The following is a 25,725-nucleotide window of genomic DNA, read 5'->3' as shown; positions in this document are numbered from 1 at the left end:
CCATTCCAGGGGAGGCTTGATAATAAACAAGATGAGCACAGACCCGTGTTGGGTTTTTTTTTAGGATACAAAAAAAAATCAGATTCTTTAAAAAAAAAAAAAACAAAGCAAAAACCTTAAACAGAAGGTAAAACAGAAGGTAAAAGGAATACCTCTGTAAGATTAGAAAGGAAGATAATCTCACAGGCAGTCAGATTCAAAACACAGAGGATTTCCCTCTAGGCAAAACCTTAAAGTTACAAAACGAAAAAAACAGGGATACACATTCCCCCGCAGCACAGAGAAATTCACAAGCCAAAACAAAAGATAATCTAACGCATTTCCTTGCTAATGCTAATTCTGTAGGAGTTGAATTGCTTGCTTCTTTGATCTGTCTCTGGCAAAAGCCACATGGAACAGACACAACAAAGCCATCCCTCCACCCCCGATTTGAAAGTATCTTGTCCCCTTATTGGTCCTTTTGGTCAGGTGCCAGCCAGCTTACTTGAGCTTCTTAACCCTTTACAGGTAAGAGGATTTTGTGCCTCTGGCCAGGAGGGATTTTATAGTACTGTATACAGAAAGGTGGTTTCTCTTCCCTTTATATTTATGACAGAAGCAATGACAGCTAGTAAATGTAATTAGTCACAACTTATGAATAAAGATATCTAGTATATGTCACATTCATCGAAGGCTAAATCCTGCTATTTAGTATGCAGTCCTGCTCCTGTCAATGTGTGTTTTAATTGCAGGTTGATAGCTGTACCAACCCTCGGTTCACTCAACTAGCACGTACCTTGAGAATTCGCAGTATTCTACAGTACATATAGTGTGCTTTTCTGCTACATAAACTGTGGAGCTCTAATATATTCAACATTTACAGTAATATATAAAATTTGGTTTGCAGTTTTAGACATTTACTTAAGAACCTATTTCTGCTGCCTCTTTAGGATCCCAGAAGCAAACACAAGTTTAAAATCCACACATATGGAAGCCCAACGTTCTGTGACCATTGTGGATCATTACTGTATGGACTTCTACATCAAGGGATGAAATGTGACAGTAAGTAAGTTTTTTCTAAAGTTATTAAAATGGCCTTTTAGATAATAAGGGAAACCATTAGGCATCAAGCGTCCTCTTTTTCCTTTGTCTGGAAAAATATTGTTTCAATTACAGTTAATTACATTACTGTATATTTCAAATGAATATTTCATTATTGAAGACTCTCTTAGTAAAACAATATAAATCAGTCAAACCTCCTCCAATGGGAAAAATGCTGTAAAATATGCTAATGCAAACCATCTTGGTTACTGAAAAAGGAATCTATTGAGTTCGTTGTGGCTAAAGTGTATTTGCCATCACAGTTCTGAAGATTGTTCTACTTGGGATGGGAGGGATGAATCCTTTGTGGAGATATTGATTCAGCCCAGCTGCTAGCTAAGGTCCCATATTTCATAGTCACTCCTGCAACAACCATAATTCATATGGAATCTGTACCCCAAAAGATAGGCAAAAGGAATCACCCTTTGGTTTGTAAAAGGGTGGCAAAAAACCAAAATAATGGTTTAAAAGGCTTAAATATTACTTGTGCTGTCGCAATAGAGGCATGCTTTGGGCTGGCCATACTCCCTATTGTCCCACCTCCAGACTCCTCAAATGCATTTCCTACAACCATTGCCTTGAATTCCTCTGCTCCAGTGTCATCCCAGCTTCCTCCCAAACTAGCTACCTCCTGCTCCACTCCATGTCAATGTTCATAATAACCGCTTCATGGCCCTATATTACACCCTCTAGTCCATCCTCATATTCCTTGATCTCTTGTGTGCTGATGACATGATCTGTCGTCATCTCCTTGAAATCTTGTCCCCCTCCTTGACTTTGTTGTCTTCAGTTCTTTTCATCTCTCTCTCACTGTTCCCAGAATATTTATTGTAGTGACAGGGGTAGGGTGTGGACTCTCTCACCTTAAATCCTGCATCTCAAGTTGTCTCTCTAACATCTCTTTCTAGATTTCTCATCATAATTTTAAGTTTAACATGATTAACATTTTAATTCCTTATCATCCATCCCAAACCTTCCACTCACCCTCTTCTTTGTCATTGATGGCATCAGCACCATTAAACTGTCACCAGGGTAGGTAATATGGATATGATTTTCCACTGCCTTCTCTCTAGATCACATATCCAAGTCATGTCCAAATCCTGACATCTCTTCCTGTTACATCTGGATGATCATTCTTTTCTCTCATTTTCTCTCCCTCCCCGATGCTAGTATTATGGAAATTAGCAAAGAAATATTTACAGTTCTGTATCAATAAGCAAACTTTCAATTTCTATGTTGGTTACAGTAATTTATAGCAAATGTTCTAATATTTTGGATCAAGTCTTTATTCCATGGACTCTTCATTTTGTCTGTTTTACATTCCATTAATAAGGTCACATTTTTAGGTGACTGAAGCTGAGCCTTTAATTGTGGATAATACTTCAGTGTTTTTTAATAATATTTATAAGGAGAACCATTGCATTTTGGTCAGTAGATAGAAAAAAAACCCCAGCAATTAATCAGATGTGACAGAATATTCTTACCGCTTATGTTTGTCATATGTATTTAGCATAAATATATTGACTTTCATACATGCCATCATTTTCTGAACCTTTTCTTTCCTGATCCACAGCTTGCGATATGAATGTTCACAAACAGTGTGTAATAAACGTTCCAAGTCTGTGTGGAATGGATCACACAGAGAAAAGAGGAAGGATTTATCTGAAAGTTGAAGTCAGTGGTGACAAACTGCAAGTCACAGGTAAAAAAAAAAAAAAGGTGTTCTGAGAATTGGTGACAATAGAAGGGTTTAATTTGAACTTTCCTGGGCTTTGGAATAACTAACATAAGTTGTGTTCAGCATTATTTGTGGACTATTTATGTGCCGTGAGTGAAATCTAGGCTCATGGAAGTAAAGAACAAAACACCCCATAATGTCAGTAAGGCAGGGATTTCATTCAATATGTACTTCAGTCTAAGAAATGCCATGTTATTATTTAAAAGAACAGGTTAGTTTATAATAGGTACACACATAGTTCAAAGAAATAATAGTGGCTCTAAATTAAAACTCAGGAACACTAACTTTAAAATCTCTGTGAAATCAATTTTTCAGGTAACCAACAGTAACCTGAAACATTCAGAAAAGCTGGGCCGCATTTACTTAAAAAGGGGTGACGGGGGCAAGAGACTGCTTAGATTTCTCTTCAAGTAGGCACATATTCCTTATGTTAACTTCAGTGGAGCTTCCTCATGCATATCAGAGAGTGGGATTTGGCCTTTAGTTACCAACTGAGACATTAACAAACATAAAATACACACTCCTTGCTCTGTTGATAATTTTTCTAATTTTTAGCTAGGCGTGACTAGCAGTGTACATTATGCCTGAAGTGTTTGTGATGGTGACAAATGTTACAATTCGTTCCTATTTAAAGTACATTTATTTGTGTTCTCACATCCAGAATACTATGTGCAGTGCAGATTAAAATGTATTTACATTAAAAGAACTCGTAGTGTGGAGAGTAGGAAAGGAGGAGCAGATGGAAGGTGGTATAGTTGAGCCTTTTTCTCGTATATCTCACAAGTCGTAAAGATCATGTTGAACTAATATGTAAAATATATCTAAAATCCAAATAAATTATCATGCCCTCATTTTCCAGACAGTCCCATACACTAATAAAAACAGATGTCAGACCCCACTAATTAAATTTACAATATTATTTGAAAACAATAGAAATAATGAAATGTGACATCATTTGGGGAGTACCTACAATAATAACAGTAATAAGCGGGGATTAAATCCTGGCCCCATTGAAGTCAATGGGTATTTTACCATTGACTTCAAGAGGACCAGGATTTCTACCCAACTGACCAGGACTTCTCCAGTGATGGGATCTGTAAAACAAACATATAAGAAACATTTACAGTTAAAACAGGCAGTGGAAAAATTGGCCCTCAGAATATGAATGTTGTGATCCTTTGGGTTTTAAGATGAGAATGCTGCTCCCTTCATTATTGCTCTATTGTGATTGGGAATTAATTTCAGTTCTAAGGCCTAAGCAGAGCTGGAGGGATTGAGGATGTCTCCATTTTTCTCTTTGTTTCCTGGTTATAGTGAAGTATCAGTTATTGCTCTTATCATATGTAGGTATTGAACATCAGTCTTGCCCCCTTTAGATGCCAGACTGCAGTCTACCAAAAATCCATTAAATGATAAAGGATATTGCCTTTAGTTATTCACTTTTCTTATGTTTCAGAATAAATTAGAACACACATTCTGGGTTTTTCCTGTCAGGCTGTCTATGATTGTAAAAGGAAACCACATTTCTGAATATTCAAGACTTTTACAGGACCGTCAAGATTTTCCCCATACATACCTACCTACTTACATTTCTTCATCATTTTGACTCCAGAATATCTTACACAGTATTCTGTTAAATCTTGTAAAAGACACTGGAAAGGAAGGAAAGAGAAGGATAACATATAACTACAGAAGATCAGAATAGCATCCATGTGATGACTAATTGTAGCTAACTTTTTCCACTTGCGTCCCACTGATGGAGGAGGAGTAAACTTCTTCAAGGTGCTGTTATTTAGGTCATGTTACTTTCACTAAATAGTGAAGGCATTTCTTAAATGATGTGGCAAGGTGTCTAATTTTAACAGTAACATCAGGAGGAATTGATTTGAAAATCATAACACTGAAGAAATTGAATATTTATATTAATTTAGACCATTAATCAGAAAGGCGCCTGCGTAAACACCTAACTTTAAAGCTGCCCTGCAAAAATGATTCAACAAAGCACTTAAAACACATGCTTAAATCCCATTGACTTCAGTGGGACTTCAGCACGTGCTTAATTACTTTGCTGAATAGAGATGATTTTAAGCAACCGCTTTGTTAGTCATGTGCTTAACAGTTCTATTGAATTAGGGTCCCAGGATGAAGTTGACATTCAGCATTAGTTAGATGTCCTGAAATAGTTATAACAAGGTTCAAAGTATAGGTTTGCAATTGGAAACTAAGGCGATTTTGAAGACTTTTCACATACACCTCTACCCTGATATAGCACGACTCGATATAACACAAATTCAGATATAATGTGGTAAAGCAGTGCTCCAGGAGGGCGGGGCTGCGCACTCCAGTGGATCAAAGCAAGTTCAATATAACTCAGTTTCACCTATAACGCGGTAAGATTTTTTGGCTCCGGGGACAGCGTTATATCAAGGTAGAGGTGCACTGAACAATGAACAGTGTATTGACAACAAGTAGTTTTATTTTACAATAACTTGTTTTAGTATCCCGCCTGGAAACTGGTATCTGAAGCTACTGTAGATTAATTCATTTTAACCTCTCATGGTACTTTGACTAGAAAGAAATATGCTTGAAGTTAAGGAAAGTGAAGATCAGTTTTGAAATCTTGCCAACTCACCAATTAGCCTTGATCTATAGACATTAGTTAATATTTTCATCTTTTTATGCATTGTGGGCCCGATCCTGCTTCTTTTTAAATCAATAACAAAAGTCCCATTGACTCCAGTGTAGCAGGATTAAATTCTTTGTTAGCTTTTTATATTATAAATGTCTCTTCAAAGTTTCAAAGAGAGTAAAATGATTGTATCTTCTACAGGTTCTGCTGGTTCTTTTCACATGCATCATCATGTTGAAGAAACAGAGCAGATTCTATCATTTATTCACTGAGTATTGAAGATACAATATTTGTAGCTTTCAAGTGTCTCAGTTTTAAGAAAAGTTTCCAAGAGGAAAAAAACAGAAGTTGTTTTAGGACAGGAGGTATTACTGTATTTAGATAAGACTAGCAGAAATGGACAGCTTCAGTGAGGTTCCAAGGTCACATGATTATTTGTTTGCAGTGGTAGTGTTGCCGTGTTGCTCCCAGGTTATTAGAGAGATATGGTGGGTGAAGAAATATCTTTTATTGGACCAACTTCTGTTGGTGAAAGAGGCAAGAAGAGTACGGAAGAAGAGCTCCTCTGTGTAACTCAAAAGCTCGTCTCTTTTATCAACAGAAGCTGGGCCAACAAAATATGTTACCTCACCCAACTTCTATACACATCTCAATGAAGAGGAACAGTTTATTTACACAGGTGTATAAAGATATCCGAAAAAAATATTCACTGTGTATAACACCACATTGCAATTTGGTAAGAATTAGGAATGTGCTGGACAGAAATCTGTATTGCCCACTCTCCTGTCCCTATCTTGTCGCTATCCGTTTTAATAGCAAGCTAAAAATATTTTAAATGGACAGAAAGACTCTATATCAGGGAGATTCATTAGGGAGGCAAAACAGACTTGATTTGAAATACAAAATTATCTAGCAGCACAGGAGAAACTGAGGAAATAATAATCGGTTTAAATCCAAAGTAGATGGGTTGTAGCTTGTTCTTTTGAAAGACCACTTTAGTGTGTTTCTTTAAAATATTGATAATTTTTTTAAGTAGAAAATGAACTCTGTTCAAATAGCATCCCAAGTCAACAGTGTGTATTGCTCAGAATTTCTTTTTTTGCATTTTCTCATTCACTATCCTAATTAAGTTGATACTCTGAACAGCAGCAGATGTGCTTGCAGGATTTGCAACAAAGAACTTGCTGCTGCCACAGTCGTGATTCTTTGCCTAGTCATTAACCTCAGCCATCAATCTGGTTTCGCCATGCCATGTATTGATAGAGAAATTTTTTTAAAAGGATGCTTGCCTCAAATTATCTTATATTGAATACCATGGTCTTAGATAGACGATTGTCTAAAATGCAGGAATATATTGCATCTGCATGTCTTTAGTCTCCTTTGGATTCTTGATAACGTGATTGAAATTAGAATTCAGACAAAATGTTTTGCAGTTTGCATCCAATGTGCACTGGGCATAAAAAACAATTATTTGTTAAGCACCAGCATTGTGGTTAAACATCTCAAAAACTTTACTGCACCTAAATCTCAAACTATTTCTGTCTCAGTTTTATAAGCCTAGGAGTTTTAGATAGTTCACCTAAGCAGCATCTAGGTTCTGACTGCTCAGCAGAGCTAAAACAATTTTTTTCCGGTTCTCTCATTACCTGTTGTTTCTGGGATGAGCCAATAATAAGCCTTAGGGTGTAGTGGAAAGTCTCAGAACTTCTTTTCATGTGTCAAAGATACTTACCCGCATTTAACAAAAATTGTTCAGCATTTTTTAAATTTTATATTCTAACATGGAAGGAAAAGGTGGTTTTCCCCCAAGCATAGTACCCGGTAAAGCTGAATTACATTGGCTTTCAGAATGAGTTTTTGGTCACATTTGTTTAGACATTGATAGCAGATAGTCTAGGATCTGCTGGACTGTGTAAATATTTGCTAGATGTGCTTACTGCCAGAGAAGGTCTACAGAAGGCTGTAACTGCTAAGGAAGAAAACAGGTGCACTGAGCTAACTGTGTCAAAGCCAAAAGCAGGGTCCTGCCTAACAAGTCTGGAAATATTTATTCTCCCTACATCCATGATGTTTTAATGGCATAAAGTAGATGCTCTAAGAGGGTCGTTAAGCCTGACTTGGAGAGAGCAATCGTGTTTTTGCCACTGTTTGGTCCAGTTTAATCACAGATTTTTCCCTCTTAAGAGTGGCGGATCTTTTTGAGTGGGATTCATAATTACTTATCTTGCCAGTAGATGAGCAGAAGGCTGGAACCATATGTAGCAGAACAGGTCTGAGGCACCATAACATTTAGAATGAAATCCTGGCTCCACTGAAGTCAATAGCATCCCTGGCAGACCTGCAGGGATGAGGCACAGTGCCTAGAAGGGAGGGAAAGGTAGAAGTGCATACTTGGCGAGGCCAGAACCAGGCCTCTCCTTCTTCTCTGTGTAATGATTGGGCTGTGGACATACTTGTCTAGTGTTCAGGGCAGGAGGCTGGTGTAGTGGTTGAAACAGAGCTAGGCAGGCCTAGTGGCAGCGTCAAGAGCCAGGTCTTCAAGTCAGAGTGAGCGAGAGCCAGAGGTCAGAGCAATGTTCATAAGCCATATGTCAAGTCCAGGGAGCAAACTAGAGCTGAGGGCCAGAAATCAGGAGCCAAGCATCAAAGCTGTGGTCAGACTATGAATATCAAGTCCAGGGAGCAAGCTGGAGCCGGGAGCCAGGTGTTGGAGCCAGAGTATCAGCCAGAACAGGAGCAGGAAGCCAGGGAGAAGAAACAGGGATCTGAGGGCAGGACCAGAAACACAGCTGTGGTTGTGGAATACTATTGAGCAGCCAGGCATCTAGATCTGCTGATATTTGAGGATTTGAGGTTGTGACAGTTAGAACCTTCAGCCCAGGAGGCCGTGTTCATTAACTCAGTTAGTAGAAGACAGTGAGCAGGATTTAGGTTCTGCTGTGGGTTCCTGACACTCGAGTCCTCCACCTCCCATGCACAGGTCAAGCCAATTGGCTTTCATGCTCTGGCTTCCTGTTTTTTATAAATTCTGCCTGTGTTTTTCAAGGGCACCTGATGTCCTACTTACTCACCTTCATGAAAATGATCTTGGGGGTTGCATCAGAGTAAATTTGAGAATTAGGATTCTGAGAGCTGTGGAATTGATTAGGTGGTTATGTTCATACGCAAAATTGATTTGATCAGAGATGCTCTCAAGAAAAGTTTGATGGGGAGGTTTTGAGCCAGCCTGTATGGACAGGCCCTGGAAGAATGTGATCCATGAGTTGCCATGTGGCTCAGTGATCATGCATAGGACATAAATGTTGGAAGAGAATCACCTGGGAAGTTATGAAATCCCTATTCTTGGAGGCTTTTAAGAACAGGTTAGACAAACAGGATGGGCAGGGTGGACTAGGTGACCTCTTGAGGTCCCTTCCAGCCCTATATTTCTATCATTCACAAACCTTCTTGAAATGCTCAGTCTCTCTAGATCAATGGTTATCAACCTATTTATTATTGTAGAGCACATTTTGCAGCTCTCTGTGTTATGCGGGCTGCATGCACACAATGTATATTTTCTCTCTCTCTCTCTCTCTCTCTCTCTCTCTCTCTCTCTCTCTCTCTCTCTCTCTCTCTCTCTCTCTCAATCAATCAATCTGGAGGATTCACAGAGCCCGCCTGCTCCACTAGCCTGGGCTCCCTCTCCCTGTTTTGCTGAATCAGGCTTTCCAGCCTCAGGCAGCACATGGACACAAGTGGGACGCACCAGCTGTAGAATCACACAAAGTCCCCAAGCAGCTCTCTATGGGAAGTTTCAGCTAGGAAATTGCCCAGCACTCAAGTGCAGAGTCCCTCTGGGGAGTAAACACAAAATAATATTGTCTTGCGCTATATAGAAAAGTCTGCACAGCGCAAGCTCATAAAAATTCACCCTCTCCCTCAATGTGGAGAGAGAGATGCACCGCTTCTCCTCCCCTCTGATATAAATTGCACAAACTTGGTGATCTTATAAACAAGAAGTAAGTTTATTAACTATAAAAGGTAAATTTTAAGTAATTACAAGGGATAGCAAACAGAACAGAGCAAATTACTGAGCAAATAAAAGAAAACACGCAAACTAAGCTTATACACTAAAGAAACAGGTTACAAAATGGCTTAGGCAGGATGCAGAGTTTCTGTAGATTAGAGTTCCAATTATTTCTCTTTACACACTAGGCTCCTCTCTCAGTCTGGACTCAGCCCTTGCCTTTCCATCAGCTTAGCTCCTTGTCTCCTCAGGTACTTTTAGCAATCTTTCTTTTTGGGTGGGAAGGCAGTGAAGGGAGAGTGCTGGATGGCCTTTCCTCCCATCCTTATATAGAATTTATATAAGACAGGAAGCCTTTGTTTCTAGTGGAAAAGTACCAGCAGTGTCCAAGGTGGTATTTTGCATCAGGTGATATCATCACCTGACCTTGCAGTGTTGAAGCAACCATGAAACGAGCTTTATTTGCAATGTCCGCAGGAAGGAACTCCGGGAAGATGGAAGATCTACATCTTTAAAGACTCATTGTCTTTTTCTAACCACCCATCAAGGCTGATTGCTTACTGTCTGGTGGGTGTTTCCCAAGTGTATATGCAGATGTAATTGTTACATAGTTAATATTCCTAACTCCAGATACAGAAATGATATATGCATACAAATTGGATAATCCTATTCAGTAAATCATAACCTTTCCAGTGATATCTCACGTGACCCATCTTGCATAAAACATCTTAGTTATGCCATATTCATTTCATAACCATATTTCTATGCAGAATATGGGGTGTAAGGTCACTCCACACAGTGTGTGTGTGTGTGTGTGTGTGTGTGTATATATATATACACACACTACCTGTATGGCCCTGCGGATGTCGCATGAATTGCAGCTGTGTGATGATTAGGCCTCAAGCAGCCAATAGCCTCTGGATTAAGAACCTCTGCTCTAGATATTAGTCCGATATTAACATTTTAAGATATAATTAAACAGCAAGAAAAAAAATGATATGCTTTTTTCCATATTATCTTTAGGCAATATTCATTCATACTGGAGCTCATTTACACTACATTTGTGTATTATCAGAAAGTAAAGAGTATCATACTTTATGATCCCTGTAGATTTAAAAGTTATGTACAAGACTTGGACATAATGAGATGCTACAATACAACTGTGTAAATCGACCCTCACAGTTCAGATTTTTAGTTGAAAAACACTTTTCCAAAATGTGAGGACAGCAAAGCTGTAAAAGGTTTTTTGTTATGGACTGTTAAGTTTTCAGAATTTGTTCATTGTGGAACATACACAAAAGTAGGTTTCATGTCAAGTTTTTTTCATATCACCATTTTAGAGAGTGCACTTGTCAAACACTGTGGCTCATGTGTTTATAGGAAAGCATTTCCATCCTACAATTAATAGCTCTGTGGATGCCAAGGCAAATGTTTGTTATAGTTTCTGAATGTATATAATAATCGTGGTACCACTTGTGCTATTACGATTAACAGCTTGTCAGCATTTCCATTGTCATGGGTCCAGAAAATGACTTGAAATAAAAATGGCAATTTGGTCCTTGGAAGCAATTTTTTTTTTTCAAAACTAACCAACCGAAGACGTATGGATTTTGGATTCTTCTTGTGTGTCTTTCACCCCAAAAAATCTTCTTCTGGAGCTTGGTATATATATTTTAGCTTTGTTGAAATTATACATTTTTAATACCTCTTCTCCCAGTAACACGTTGTCTTTAAAATGAGTCAAAGAAAAAGCTTTGGAAGAAAGCTCTTTCACAAGAGCTGGCAAGAAGGGTCGCACAGCTGCGAGCCTCAAAGTATTGGATGAATACATCATCAGGACACTTCAGGCATAGAAGTACAAAAAAGGGATGCTTGGCAGCTGCTATACAAGACTTGGCCTGAAATTGTGTTTACTTATTTATTTTGATAAATACTAGCCCCTTGGGCTGGCATTCCCAAATGCTGCTCCTATCCTGCATCCTATTTTGGTTGCTAAATAACTTTAACTTTTGCTGAGTTTTTGTATCCTTGCAAACAGTGCTCTGTTTGGATTGCCTGCAAAACATTTGTGCTGTTAAATGTACAACTGGCACTTATGGTGGCATCCCATAAACTCATTAAATAGACAGAACTCTTAACAAGCATTGCTGCCTTACTGGTGCTTTACAGCGCGCAACTTTCGCGCTCAGGGGTGTGAAAAAAACACCCCCTGAGCGCTGCAAGATACAGCGCTGTAAAGCCTTAGTGTAAACAGTGCTGCAGCGCTGGGAGCTCGGCTTCCAGCGCTGCAAGCTATACCCATAGAGGATGTGGAGTACGTGCAGCACTGGGAGAACTCTCTCCCAGCGCTGGCGCTGCGACCACACTCAAAACTTCAAAGCACTGCTGCGGTAGAGCTGCCGCGGCAGCACTTTGAAGTGCAAGTGTAGCCATACCCTCAGTAAGCAAAGCAGTTTGAGGCTGCAGCATTGATAGCTATTGCGGGAGAGGAGCTGTGGGTGACATTTCTTAGGCCATGGCTACACTGGAGAGTTGCAGCGCTGGTGGTAGGTTTACAGTGCTGCAACTGAGTAACTGTCCACACCTGCAAGGCACATCCAGCGCTGCAACTCCCTGACTGCAGCGCTGGCTGTACACCTGGTCTGCTTGGGGTGTAACGATTGCAGCGCTGGTGATGCAGCGCTGCTCATCAAGTGTGGCCACCAAAAGCGCTGTTATTGGCCTCCAGGATATTAGGAGATGTCCCAGAATGCCTGTTCACAACAAACTGGAAGAATGGCTGAACTCCATCCGGGCTCCCCGGAGCTGCTTATCTAAAAAACAAACACAGCTGTTTGCTTTTGAGTAGAGAAGCCACATGGCGGAGGGGGACGGGGGAGTCCGTGTTGGAGCAGCTACTTATGTGGTCTGAAGGCTATTTGGGAGTTCATAATTTGCATTTAGTGAATAAGAGGGGTAGGGGAAGGACTCGAAACTTTTAAATTGATTGCAAGTTGGTGATGTGTATGTTCCAGTCCTTAGAACTTGCAAGGCAGGGAGCTGACAGCTCCAAAAATCCACACTCTCTCTCTCTCCCTCACCCCCCTCTTTTGAAAAGCACGTTGCAGCCACTTGAACGCTGGGATAGCTGCCCACAATGCACCACTCCCAACAGCGCTGCAAATGCTGCAGATGTGGCCACATTGCAGCGCTGGTAGCTGTACGAAGACAGCTAACTCCCAGCGCTGTACAACTGTAAGTGTAGCCATACCCTTAGTGAGGAGCTCCTTAGTATACTGCAGTTTGTGAGTCAATATTGTTGAGTAAATGGCTTTGAGTACTTTACTTAGAAAGACAATAAGGAGGTTCAGGTGGCTTTTGTTTGGGAAGGGGCTGTTGCACATGTATACTTGCTAATGTGGTAATTTGCACCACTGCATAGTATTGGGGGGGAAGTGGGAGCTGAACCAGATGGCAATGGCCTAGTGGCTTAAGCAGTGCATTTAAAATATCTAAGCAACCTGGAGAACACAGACAGGATTGCCACAGTTCTTTAGAAGTAGATGTGTTTAATTCCTTTAGTGGGGACTTCAAGATGAGGCCTTAAAATCAGAGCTCCTGGTTGGTCTGCATGGAGATTACGGACCTTGTGGCACTTATGAAACTGTGTGTAGGAATTACCCCAATGTTTTAGACACAATTTCACCTCCCATACACTCTGAGCTAACCACTTTCCTTCTCTAGCAGGCTGCACTATACTGGAGCTTCCTGGAGAGGCTTCATAAAGCATTTTGGGAATGCAGATTGCTGTCTGAACGTAAGATGTCCTTGCTGCTCTAATTGTTTAAAACTGAGTAAATCTGGAGATAATTAAAAGGCTCTTGGACTGCTTTGTTATGTTGCTCTTTCTGGTACAGAGTGTGGGTTTTTGTTGTGCAACCAAGATGCCTGAGGTTTGATTTAATGTTTGTTTACTATTATCAGGATGTAAGCAAAAATACGTATTTCTTAAACACCAACCCAACCTACATGGTCTTCATCCACGGCTCAGATTAACTGGAATGACCAGATGTTACAAAAATCCAGGATATCTTTGTAAAAATGACCACATGGGTAGGCGATTAGCATTACTTCCACAGGTCTATCTGGCGTGCTGATCAGAGGTGAAGGGAGGATTCAGGAGGCATGACCTAGAGCAGGGATAGGCAACCTATGGCACGTGTGCCAAAGGCGGCACATGAGCTGAACTCTACTGCCTGAGTCCTGGCCACTGGTCTAGGGGGCTCTGCATTTTAATTTAATTTTAAATGAAGCTTCTTAAATATTTTAAAAACCTTATTTACTTTACATACAACAATAGTTTAATTATATATTATAGACTTCTAGAAAGAGACCTTCTAAAAATGTTAAAATGTATTACTGGCACGCGAAACCTTAAATCAGAGTGACTAAATGAAGACTCAGCACAGCACTTCTGAAAGGTTGCCGACCCCTGAGCTAGAGTTTGTTTGGAGGTTTATGTTAAGCTTGAAGCCTGACTTTCCTCTAGTCTGTTCTTTAGCAGGACATTTGCTGACACCCTTTCACACGTATTACATGGGTGGAACAGGCTTTAAATCCTTTGGTTTGTGACTTGTATCTAGTGACCCCTGGCTTTGCTTAACAGTGAATACACAATTCATATACAAAAAAAAAAAAAAGAAAAAGATAAGAAGTGCAATTGGCGCTCTTAAATATTTTTAGAGATGTGTCTTAATGCTTTGGGTACAGTTAAAGGAATGCAGTCAAAGTCTGCTCTATTATCTGATCCAAATTTGAGCCATTATTTTCTCTTGACTTTCTGTTATGTAGCTTTTCTTTCATCATAGCCCACTGAAGATTGGGGTCTATTAGAAAAGCACAGCGCTTGACCATAATAGGAATTGCAGAGAAGATGTTCATGCTCTCCTAATAGAAAATAATGTAGTTATTTACATCAAGGCTCCAATTCCACTTTACACACTTTTCTGGAGTTCAGTTCAATGTTAAGTATGCATTCAGCAGCGATTTATCTCCCATGGAGGAGAATGATTCACGCTGGATCCTGTTTGCTGCAGTTAAAGTACAAGTTTCTTCTGATGTTGAATCACTGGATGTAATGTGCCGTAGGAGGTGCATGGTTGTGTGAAAATTTGTACTTCCCTTTCTTTTCTGTTAAACCTTGGATAACATTTTTAAAAATGAGACTTAGGGTCCTAAGAGATCAGGCAAAAGCTATTTTTCTTTGTCAGCTACAGGCAGATGAATGTGTTACTGAAGCCTACTAATCTTTGAGACTAACTAGATTAGTTCACGTTGGCTTTATTGGCACATTTGAAACAAACCATGAAAATGAAAAGAGCACAATTGTCATGGAGGGCTGCAAAACAGTAGCACCCCTCAGAAGAGTGGAAGCAAATTATTGTAAAGCTCTGCTTCAGTATCATGGCTTTAATGGGAAGAGAAATCAACATTGACAGGGCAGCTCATTTTTCAGCAGTATTTTAATTGCTTCTAATTATAGGGTTATCATTTTAAGGGTAATATTAATTGCTATGAAATTAGCACCGGAAATGTTTTCTTGCGCTGAAAAGTTAAATAGTGGCTTTGGATCGGATTCATAAGTGAGGTTTCGCATCAAGTTTTCCAAACACTGTCTTTCCAAAAAATGTTATTTGGTGTCAATTAGGAATGGAAAGAAGCAAATCACTTGGGACAGTTGTAGGAAATGAGGTTGCCGCAAAACTGAATGTGTTTTGCAGGTGAAATCTAAATTAATTGTTCTCTGCTTTCTTCTTGTATGTATAGAAGACAAATGGATTTAAAAGTGATCCCAAAATGATGAGGAGAAAAGATAGGCTTGTGGTTAAGGAGAACTGGTCAGTAGAAGACCTTGTTTTTATTCCCAGCTCTGCCACTGATTTCTGTTATGATTTTGAACAAGTCACTTCATTTCTGTGTCTCATTTTCTCATGTGCACAATGAGGATAATTTTTTCTCCTGTGCATCCCAGGGGTGCTGGAAGGCTTAAGTCTTTGGCACTGTGAAGGTTCTTTGAGTTCTGCAGATTGAGGATGTCATAGAGGAGCAATATATTATTAATACACACAGTAATTTATTCATAGCAGTTAATTGGATTGCTTTACATTTTTCTTTACAGTTAATTTTCTTTAATTACATTGGAGAGCAAACAGAGAAATCAAAAGATGAACCTGGATGGCACAAAAGAGCTTTTAATACATTAGTAGGTGATTCCACAATTTGCTCCCTTTGCTTAATGTGTCTGACAGCGTTGCACCCATATGGCTGTGAAACAAGAAGGTTCAGTGTGAAGAAAACCCTGACATATTTTAAAGTTTTTGTTCAATTTTTTGTATTGATCTGAACACTCAGGAAACTAGCAAGTTCTTAAATGGATAATGCCTAGAAACTAGTTTCTTATGAGTTTTACAAATGCAGGAAGAGGGTGTTAATTTGAGAGGTCAGTGGGAGACTGGGGCAATCAGCATTCCTTTCGGGGAGAGTGGGGAAAGGCTGGGGCAGAAGGAGTTCTCTTTTTTCTTGTTTTTTTTTTCTTTATCCCTTCCATTGAACACAACTATTGGATTTGAAAACTCTTACAAAAAATTACATCTGTCATTGGTCAGAAATTGAAATTGGTTGCAGGGTCATGTTGACCCTGGAAGTGGATTTGAAACCAGTAGCCAGGACAATTCTCCATATTCATTTAGGAGCTTTTTTGCATATTGGGGTAATTGTGTTGCATGCAAGTTAAAAGATTTATGTATTCCTCAGCTCAACAGCTGTCAGCAGTTACAGCATCTCCTTCAAATGCAATATCTTAGTCCTAATAAATGAAATGCTTCACTACTCTACTCAGTGGATTTCATAAGTTTATGCACACATTACAATTAAATACCGCATTTTCTAAATCTTGTTGACCTAACCTTTCTTTCAAGAAGGCATGCTTTTTTGTGGCAGTTCTAAAATATTAATACTTAATTCTGTTTCAGCTGGCCTGGAGTTTACAATCCATGGTTCACTAAGGAAAAAGGTTTAGGAATTCTTCTTTTCAATGCACCTGATGACAGTAAATCTTGGGTGTTTACTGTTGCGCTTTGTTTAGAAAATCTCTTGAATTGTTTTCAGTTAGCTGTATATATCCTTTTCCTTATTACCTTATTGTTAACATTGTGGTTTGTTGGCAGGTTGCTGTTATTAAACACGCTTTTATTATTCCAAATCTTGCTGCTTCTTGCATTGTATTGACTTCCACTCAGAGCACATCTATATTTGATGAATATGAAAGCACAGCTCCTTTCTTGAATTGTTCTGTTTTTTGCTGATCCCATTTTATAATCTTACCATCTAATGCTGTGCAGTGAGTGAATCTGTAGGTGGCTGAATCAGACTTTTTTGATTTTTTTTCCCGCTTTCTAAAATTATTTTTATACTGAGCTAACGGAAATCGTTGTGAGAAAATAACCTTGTGTGGTGCTCTGAAATGTAAAAAAATTGTCACATTACTGAGATTCTAAACTCTGGCCTAGCAGTTGCTAGGAGTTGAATTTGACAGCATCTTATAACAGAGAATTGCACTATTGACATACTCATTTAGAGCCAGGGTGCCACTGACTTGCTGTCTTCTTATGTTCCTAATGTGACATAAACTTCTCAATTAAAAAAAAATGTTTTACCATCCATTATATTTAGTTGTGTGTGTGTGTGTTTATGTTCCTCAGTTATGGAGAATATAGGAACAAGTTTTGTATATAATGAAGCTTGTGTTAAAAGAAAAATGGAGCCTTGGAATGCTCTTTGAAGAAGATATGAGCAGTGGACAGCTGCCCAGCCATCTAATATAGCCTCGCTAGGAGTTAGTGGGGTTCTCCTCACCCCTAATCCCAACTATACATTTTCCAAATTACTCCTGGCGGTTGGAGTCAGCATTTCCTAATTGAAGAGACGCTACATTAGTGGCTGTGAACGTTCGTTTTTGTTAGGGAAGCCCAAAGCTTACAAGTATAAAACAGCTGAGTAACATGACTCTGCCACATCATTGATGCAACCTGGCGAATTCTGACTAATTTCTGGGTCCTTGTCAGAATTCTGTCTCCTCTAAAAGTTCGCCTTTCATTTAATCCATATTTTGAAAAGCCAGCCTGTTCAGGTGAGGTTAGTAGTGAACTCACATTAGAATCTTTCTGCGTCCGTCTCATTAACATCGCTTTCATTTTTTGTTCTGCTCCAAGAGTATCACTGAAATAAAGGACTTGCTACTTTATTACTGCCTACAAGGTACCAGCTGCGATTTAAAAAATGAATGTGTGTGAGCAATCTGTCTACTTGACCAGCTTGTAACTCCTAACTGTCTCTGGAATTGCCAGTAACTGCCATTGAGCAAGGTGATCCCAGAAGACTTGCTGCATGTGAGAGGGATTTGTACTGTAACAGAATATAATTGCACATTTTCTCTTGTTTTCTGGTGACCTCTTCAACCTTTTCTGGTGATCCCAGAATCCAACGCCCTCTGTGCTCATTGTAGAGTGGGCCTGCTCTTCTAAGCTGTTTCCTTGTGATTCCCACTTAGATCTGTAGTACGTTTGCTTTTACCATAAAGTAGTAGCAGAATGTTTTCTTTAAGGAGCCACAGATTCCCAAACTAAACTACATCTAATATAAACCTGTGAAAGTATTTCAAAATATAAACTGAGGAACACAGGTAATTGAATAAGGATCTGATAGTCTGATACCACCTTCTGGCAATTTCATGTTGCAAAGGAAGTGCTTTGCCTGTCTAAACTCACATTGTTCTGAAAAGGTATCCTGTCCCACAACAGTGCATGTGTTTAAAGGGGGATAACTAATAATATATTCTAGTAAGACAGTATAATAGAACCCAGGAGATTTCCAGCTGTGGAATAAAAAAGGTACATCTTTCTCGGTGTGAATTTAAAGTAGAGAAACTCCAGTAGCTCCAAATTCTTATTAAAGGGTAGTAGAGACTATGGTAAATTTCTTATTGGCATGAAAGAATATATTAATAAAGGACACAAGAAAACAGTAACATTAAAATTAGCTGTTTTTTCACCTCATAATTTCAGGAAAATTAATCACTCTTCTATACCTTGTTGGATAGATCGCCTACCAATTGCAGACATTTTCATATTGCGCACTCATTACAGCATCAGGATCCAATAAATGTGAGAGTAATGAGTGAGCATTGTTCTCCAACAGGATATTAAAAGAGGATTTAACTTGGCTAGGAATAGTCATTTGTTAGAGAAATTAGAAAGAGAATTGTTTTCCTCTGCCACAGAAGAACCGTGGCATAAGTAGTTCGTTTTGGTGCTGATTTTTGCAAGTAGCTCCATAGGGCAAACATTTCAATGTGATGATTATGATAGAAGGTAATAATGGAGAAGTTTTGCAAGTGCATTTGTTCTTCACATGAATAGAATACAAGTACAGGACTATAAAGCAAAACAAACCTTTCTAATAGATGAGTCTTGCAGGCTGTAAGGCTTGTCAGATGCATGGTAAGCAGTTAGAGAAAAGCACAATCTCAGCAGACGTCTGGGAGCCAAGACACTCTTGGGTTCTAATTCAAACTCAATAACTAACTTGTTTTGGAAAAAGATTGTACCTCAGTTTATCCATCTATAAATAGGGATAAATTCTTACCTTTCTCACAGGGGGGAGGGATAGCTCAGTGGTTTGAGCATTTACCTGCTAAACCCAGGGTTGTGAGTTCAGTCCTTGAGGGGGCCACTTAAGGATCTGGGGCAAAAATTGGTCCTGCTAGTGAAGGCAGGGGGCTGGACTCAATGACCTTTCAAGGTCCCTCCCAGTTCTAGAAGATTGATATATCTCCAATTATTACCTTTATGGTAGAGTAGTGAGGCCTCTTTAGCTAATGTTTGCAAAACAGTTATTGGATTCTTTCGTGAAAGTCTTCATAGAGAAGTGGAAAGGATAATTATCAAAATCTGAATTATTAATACTGTTCTGTTCTTATAAATACTATTCTGCTGACCACCACAGCATAACTCTGCTCCAATAAGCGTGACAGGCAGAACTGGAAAGGCAAGAGAGAATACATATTCCATTGAACATTTTCCTATATTGGTCCTGTAAAAGAAGGATGCTGTTAGCTAGCACAGCTACCAAATTCTCCTAGGGAGTTATCTTCATCTCTTATCAGGATAATTGTTCTTGGTCTCCTTATTTAGCATCTCAAGACCTTTATTATTACCTTATAAAATAGAATACTTCCTCCTAGTATCGTTCAAGTATTTCAGCTTGTAAAGGGACACACAAAGGAGAGAAGAAAGTGTGTGTCTTTGTTGTTTTTAATTAAACTATGGCTTCCTCAGAGTGAACACTCATTGAGAGGTGGTCTCCAAAAAAGTCTTAATTCATTTTCCCAGGGATATTTTCCATTATTCTGTTTTAGCCACACACAAAATATCATGTCTCTAATGGAGAGGGGAATTTCTTCTGCATCCTGACACCCTGGTTACAGGAACCTGGCCTGTCTTGTTAAAAATAGGATGCCATCAAAGAGGTGGACCTCGGAGATGGTAGTTCTTTACGTTCTTAGTTCAGTGCAAGTATCATCATCCTGTTCCCTCAAGAAAAGAAATGCCTGATCAGTTGAAAAAAGATGTCAAAGGGTACTAATTATGCAGACAAAAATACAAATAGGCCAGATCTCTTAAAACAAGAAGGAGCAAGATAATGACATTTTTTTGTTTAACAGCCTGTGTTTAGTAGACAGTTTTGTCTTTTCCTTCCCAGTTAATCTTTGAACTCCTCCTTTATTGTTTCTAGAAGGTTGTTTTTTCTCCCCATTCAGTGTTTCCTGCAGCAAGAGGTAGGAAAGAAATAGCCTTGCACTTACTCTCCTGTCCCCGAGCTGTTCAGGCTGCCTCCTAGATCAGCAGCGTGTGCCAAGGCTATTCAGTAATTTTTTTCTCCAGGGATCTCTCTGTATCCAAGCCTCAGAGAATGATTCTGCATTAGTTTAACTAATATCTGGAAATCTAAGTAGAGTTTAAACGCAGAGAATTAGGGTGAGAACACTGTGTTAAAAATGACTGAGCAGGTGTGTTCACCGGATTTTTTAATGAAAACCTTCCAGTAGTGTACATCCTGTACAGGGCAAATATCATTTATTCAGTTCCTCACTTGTCTCATATTAGACTCTAAGAATAAAAGTCATGAAATTGTTTCTGTCAGAGGCCTGAACTGTACAAGCTCCAAAGCTATCAGCACATTAATAAAATTACATATACTGAGCTTAAAAAACTGTTTAAATTGAGAGATTCATACTGAAGGCTGCTGCTCCATCCTTCGCTTGTCCCATTTCACTCATGTCCTGCTGAGTCCTCAGAATACTAATGACCATACAATATCTTACTGCAATGATTCAGTTAAGGGCAATGTAACAACTTGAATCCCTCCTGGGCATTTCAACAGCATTTACAGTAAATTATGGTAACAATGGCTCATTTCTTCAAGAATTGAAAGAGAAATTTCATCTTTCCCTTGCCTCATGGATGAAGATTTGATAAGAGAAAAGGAGCAGCTGAGAATGCGGAAAATTGCCATAAAGCTGGAGCCATCCCTTCCCCAACTTGAAAGTCCTCTCAGCCAGCGCTGACGTGGTGGGCTGCAGAAAGCAACTGGTGTCTCATTCAGAGCCTTCCACTTGCCCACCAAACTTCCCCATTGTTCTTGAAGCCCATAGAGAGAAGTGGGAACAGTATACATCTCATCTTCCCAAGTGCCTTTTTCATCAGATACCTCTAAATGGAGAGGAGAAGGGGCTTGGTGCAAGGAAGCTAAATTTAGAGTATGGCAGAATACAAGAAAGAATAAGGTCTAGAGACACAGAACCTCCCACCGAGGTCATCCTGACACCCGTCCTGGAGAAGTCCAGCAGCCAACAGTAGGAACAGCTGTTAAGTGGAGCATAGATAGAGATGCAAAACTCCTGTCAAGCTGCAGCTTACTACACACATGCCAGAGAAGGTCTGTTTTTTACTTTTTTTAAATTTTATCTTTATATATTCAGTTTACTTTTTAAAGTAAGAATTGATGAGACATGTTTCTATGAACTAAGTACTGCTCTTAGCACGTATCACGTACGTATATCGTGTGGTTAGCATCTTATTGTGGAACAGTATATGCAATCATTCAACATATCCGTTATTTCTACCCTGAAATGTCATGACGTCAGTGATGCAGATATTTCATTCATTTGAATGGACTTACGCCTAGTAGAGAGAATAGATGGTGAATATATGCTGCCTAAGTTACTTGCAGGAGCAATAATCTTTTCAGACAAAAGGTAGTATCTCTTTACACAGAGCAACAAAAATGATTAAAGGTCTATAAAACATGACCTATGAAGGAAGATTGAAAAAAATTGGGTTTGTTTAGTCTGGAAAAGAGGAGAGTGAGAGGGTACATAACAGTTTTCAAGTTCATAAAAGGTTGTTACAAGGAGGAGGAAGAAAAATTGTTGTTCTTAATCTCTGAGGACAGGATGAGAAGCAATGGGCTTAAATTGCAGCAAGGGAGGTTTAGGTTGGACATTAGGAAAAACTTCCTAACTGTCAGGGTGGCTAAGCACTGGAATAAATTGCCTAGGGAGGTTGTAGAATCTCCATCACAGGAGATTTTTAAGAACAGGTTAGAGAAACACCTGTCAGGGATGGTCTAGATAATACTTAGTCCTGCCATGAGTGCAGGGGACTATACTAGATGACCTTGCGAGGTCCCTTCCAGTCTTATGATTCTGAGATAAAGGACTGTGAGCCTGATTCTGAGTGGTGTTTGAACACCTACAACTCTCACTGGATTTGCTAATGCTCGGCACCGCTCAAGATTTAGACTCTTTTGGACGTGTTGCTTTTTATTATTTTGATCCATTTTCCAAGTTGGAGCATGGCAACAAAAAAAAAGCCTAAAAATGTTATTTTTTTAATACTTTGTCATTTAAATATAGCTTGCTCAATTAAAATATTGTTTTTAAAAATAGTCTAGCTGGAAAGCTAATTTGGGTATGGAGATTCAGTTCTTTGTCCTCATATCTCATCTAGTGCTGATCACAATAAGAGATGCTTCATTTTTCTGAAAACCTCAGAGGCTGATGCAGCCTGAACCTAACCTAACCTTCCCTTCCCTTCCCATAGAATGTCGTGCCTGTATTTGACACAAAGGAAAGGATGTGTGCACGTCCAGAATGTGTCAAGTTGCAAAAAGTATCTTAGTTTAGGGTGCACAATGGCTTAATTTATATTATGAGACAATTATGACTAATTTTTCCGATGCAAATCTCTGAAAATTTCACTGAATAAATGGGATTGTACCCTATGTTGCACCTTTTGTTTTGTACCTCTTTTTCTCCTTTAATAATTTAAAACCATATATAAAAGAAATTGAAAACATCAAACCCAGGACCAGGTTAATATGATTCCTTTCCAGCTCCGATACTGATTTCAATAGACCTGATTCCATCAAGTTATCTATTTTACTTTGCAAATTTATTGTAGTCCCACAGTTCCTCCAAATGGACACTTTATGTATTGCATTCAAAATATGCAGCACGAGCATAAAATTTGCTCATTTATTGTAGCATACAGCTCTTGTCCTATCACAATTTTAGTATATGAACATTAGAAACCTACCCAGTATGTGAGACACCCTCCACTTCCCCCTATTTCCCATCATACTTAATGACTCCTCATTAAATTCAGAGTCCAGTTTAAGGCCTCTGTGTTGATAGTCAAAGCTGTCCATGGGACTGGCCCTTGTTACCTAAGAGATCACCTCTCCCTCTGCAGCCATTTCTCCTCAGGACAGCTATCTTCTACTAGAACAATAAAACTGTCAGTCAATAGGGAGAGGTTCATAAGTGCAGGAGACAGGACTTTCACAATGGCTGGCAATGTACCATGACATTTGTGAGAGAGAACAATGAGCACAGAACAGACTACACCCAGAACTACATTCAAAACTTATTTCAACTTTGTTTTCCCTTGATAATTTCTTCACGCACACAGAGACTCTCAACACACACTCTTGCTCACACAGGCAAAAATCTATCAACTAATCGGGCTATTTGTTGCACTGGCTCGGAAGGAAGAGAAATATTAATTTTATGCCAGGTTCTCAGATCCTGAGATGATATGGCCCATACGAACAACCATTTTAGGCAGGCAAATAAGATACAAAGATAAGAGTGGCGGCATACTGTACCCAGAGACTAGGAGCAAGGAATTCCTGATATTTAATATCAGCTCTTACATTGTTGCTGGCTTTGGATAAGTCATTTAGGCCCCGGTTCACAAAAGCATTTAAGAATGTGCTTAAATACGTTGCAGAATCAGGGCTCTGTTGTGCTCATTTCCTCGTCTGTATAATGAGGATTATAACTGCTTACGTCACAGGAGTATTGTGGGGGTTTATTAAGTACTCCAAATATTTAAAGCATCGTATAAGTATTTATTTAATTTACGTATTATACACTTAGTGATTGTGCTGGTATCACGGATAAATTGCTTTGAATTATTTAATACATTTATGCGCTCCAGTGTCGCCTCTATTAGCTTTGTCTGGTGATGCTGTAAAATACAACTCATTAATTTGAGCTCTCTTCTAAAGAAAAGCAGAGGTATGTAATGGAAGTTGGGGTGGGAGAGCTTTTATCTCCCAAATTGAAAAGATGCTGCTAATTACAGTTTGGCATGTAGATTTGTTTTTCTCATGCCATCATTTTGGTAAATATTACTATTACTTATTTGTATTGCCTTAGTGTCGGGTTCCGGAAGGCCCATTGTACCAGGTGGTGGAATGCATACATGTGGAAAGAGACAGTTCCTGCTCCAAAGAACTTATAATCAACTATGAAGGGAAACTCAGGCATAGAGAAGCAAAGTGACTTGCCCAGGGTGAGGCAGGAGGACAGTGTCAGAGCCAAAACTGGAACTCAGGTTTCCTCGTTCCCAGTCTAGTGCTATATCCATTCGACTATACTGTCTTTCTAAACAGGACATTTATTTTTCACATAAGTTTGTTTTTATTCAATTAATGTTTTCTCAGCCATTTTATCAGCTGTAGCATGCATTTGGATCCTGTAGAGTAATAGAGATTTAATCAACGTAGCAGCAGATCAATTGACTGTGCTGTCCTTTTTGTTTCTTTCCTTATGACTTGTACAAGTATTGTAAAAAGTAAAATTTCACCTGCGCAAGCGCTGTCATTCATTTTAAGCAAGTAGTATAAATACAATATGCAAATACACCTGTCAGCTGATATTTACACAGTGGCCCATTCCACACCCCCTTCCATTTTTAAATATTTCATATAGTTTTCTTATTTGTAGTTGGCCAATATTCAAAAATGTATATTTTTTACTACTTGGAATGTATATATTGTGCAAACATGGTACTGAATAAAATCGTTATTTGACTTTGTATAGCACCTTTTAATACTTTAGGATAATGGAGCTATTGTGTCATGTTAGCTAATAATTCTGCTTTTCACCGTGCTTTACTCTGACATCCGTATTGTCTTTCTGTCATTGTTTGTTGTTTTCTATTTGACAGCAGCAGTGCACAGTTGTAAATCCACCACAATCACGCCTTTATTTTCAGACGGAAAACAGATCCTATTCTGAAAATGATGCCATAGCTGGTTTGCAAGTCATTTGACTGCTGGATGCTGCCGAAAGCTGTCCTCTTCCAGATCTATAAATATTGAGAGTAAACAATGTATTATAATACGCCTGGGTGGCTCAGATGGTACCATTCTAACATCTAGGCCAGGAAGTCATAGGTTCAAGTGCTAGGCAGTACTTGAACTTATGCTCAGAATCTGACAATGTGATTCAGTATTTGGAGGATGCTGTGACATGAGATAAGTTAAAACAAAATTTCCTTTCCTTATGTTCCAGGATCCCCATGTCCTGGCCAGATAAAATAGTTTCTAACATTCATGACTGTGAAAGCTAAGGGTGAATGCATAAAGTCACTTGGTTACAATATCTACAGTAACTCAATTTCTACAAAACGCTTAGGGATATGTTATTAATGAAAGGCCTCCTGTAAAACCAAATTCTAGCCTACAGCAAAATTATAAATTCTTTTACAGCTTGTGATAATGTTTAGAAAACAAAGGTATCCCCTGCGTTTCAATTATTGAGCATGGTTATTTTCCAAATATTGCACCTCTAGCCCCTAAATAAATACATTTAATAATGAGTTG

At 39.0% G+C, this 25,725-nt stretch overlaps 1 protein-coding gene across 4 annotated transcripts in view; it reads left to right on the top strand.

Moving 5' to 3' along the window:
* PRKCA (protein kinase C alpha) overlaps positions 1-25,725 on the top strand; it is a 315,869-nt gene that overhangs the window by 220,671 nt on the left and 69,473 nt on the right. For all 4 annotated transcript variants that reach the window (XM_050920648.1, XM_050920649.1, XM_050920651.1 and 1 more), the window contains 2 exons: positions 930-1,041; positions 2,654-2,782. In XM_050920648.1, the coding sequence (XP_050776605.1) occupies positions 930-1,041; positions 2,654-2,782 (241 nt within the window). The remainder of the gene's footprint in view (positions 1-929; positions 1,042-2,653; positions 2,783-25,725) is intronic.

The sequence above is a fragment of the Gopherus flavomarginatus genome, chromosome 12 (assembly GCF_025201925.1).
Source record: "Gopherus flavomarginatus isolate rGopFla2 chromosome 12, rGopFla2.mat.asm, whole genome shotgun sequence".
Lineage (NCBI taxonomy): Eukaryota > Metazoa > Chordata > Testudines > Testudinidae > Gopherus > Gopherus flavomarginatus.
Note: the sequence above shows the minus strand (reverse complement) of the source record. Positions and strands in the feature narration are given on the sequence as shown.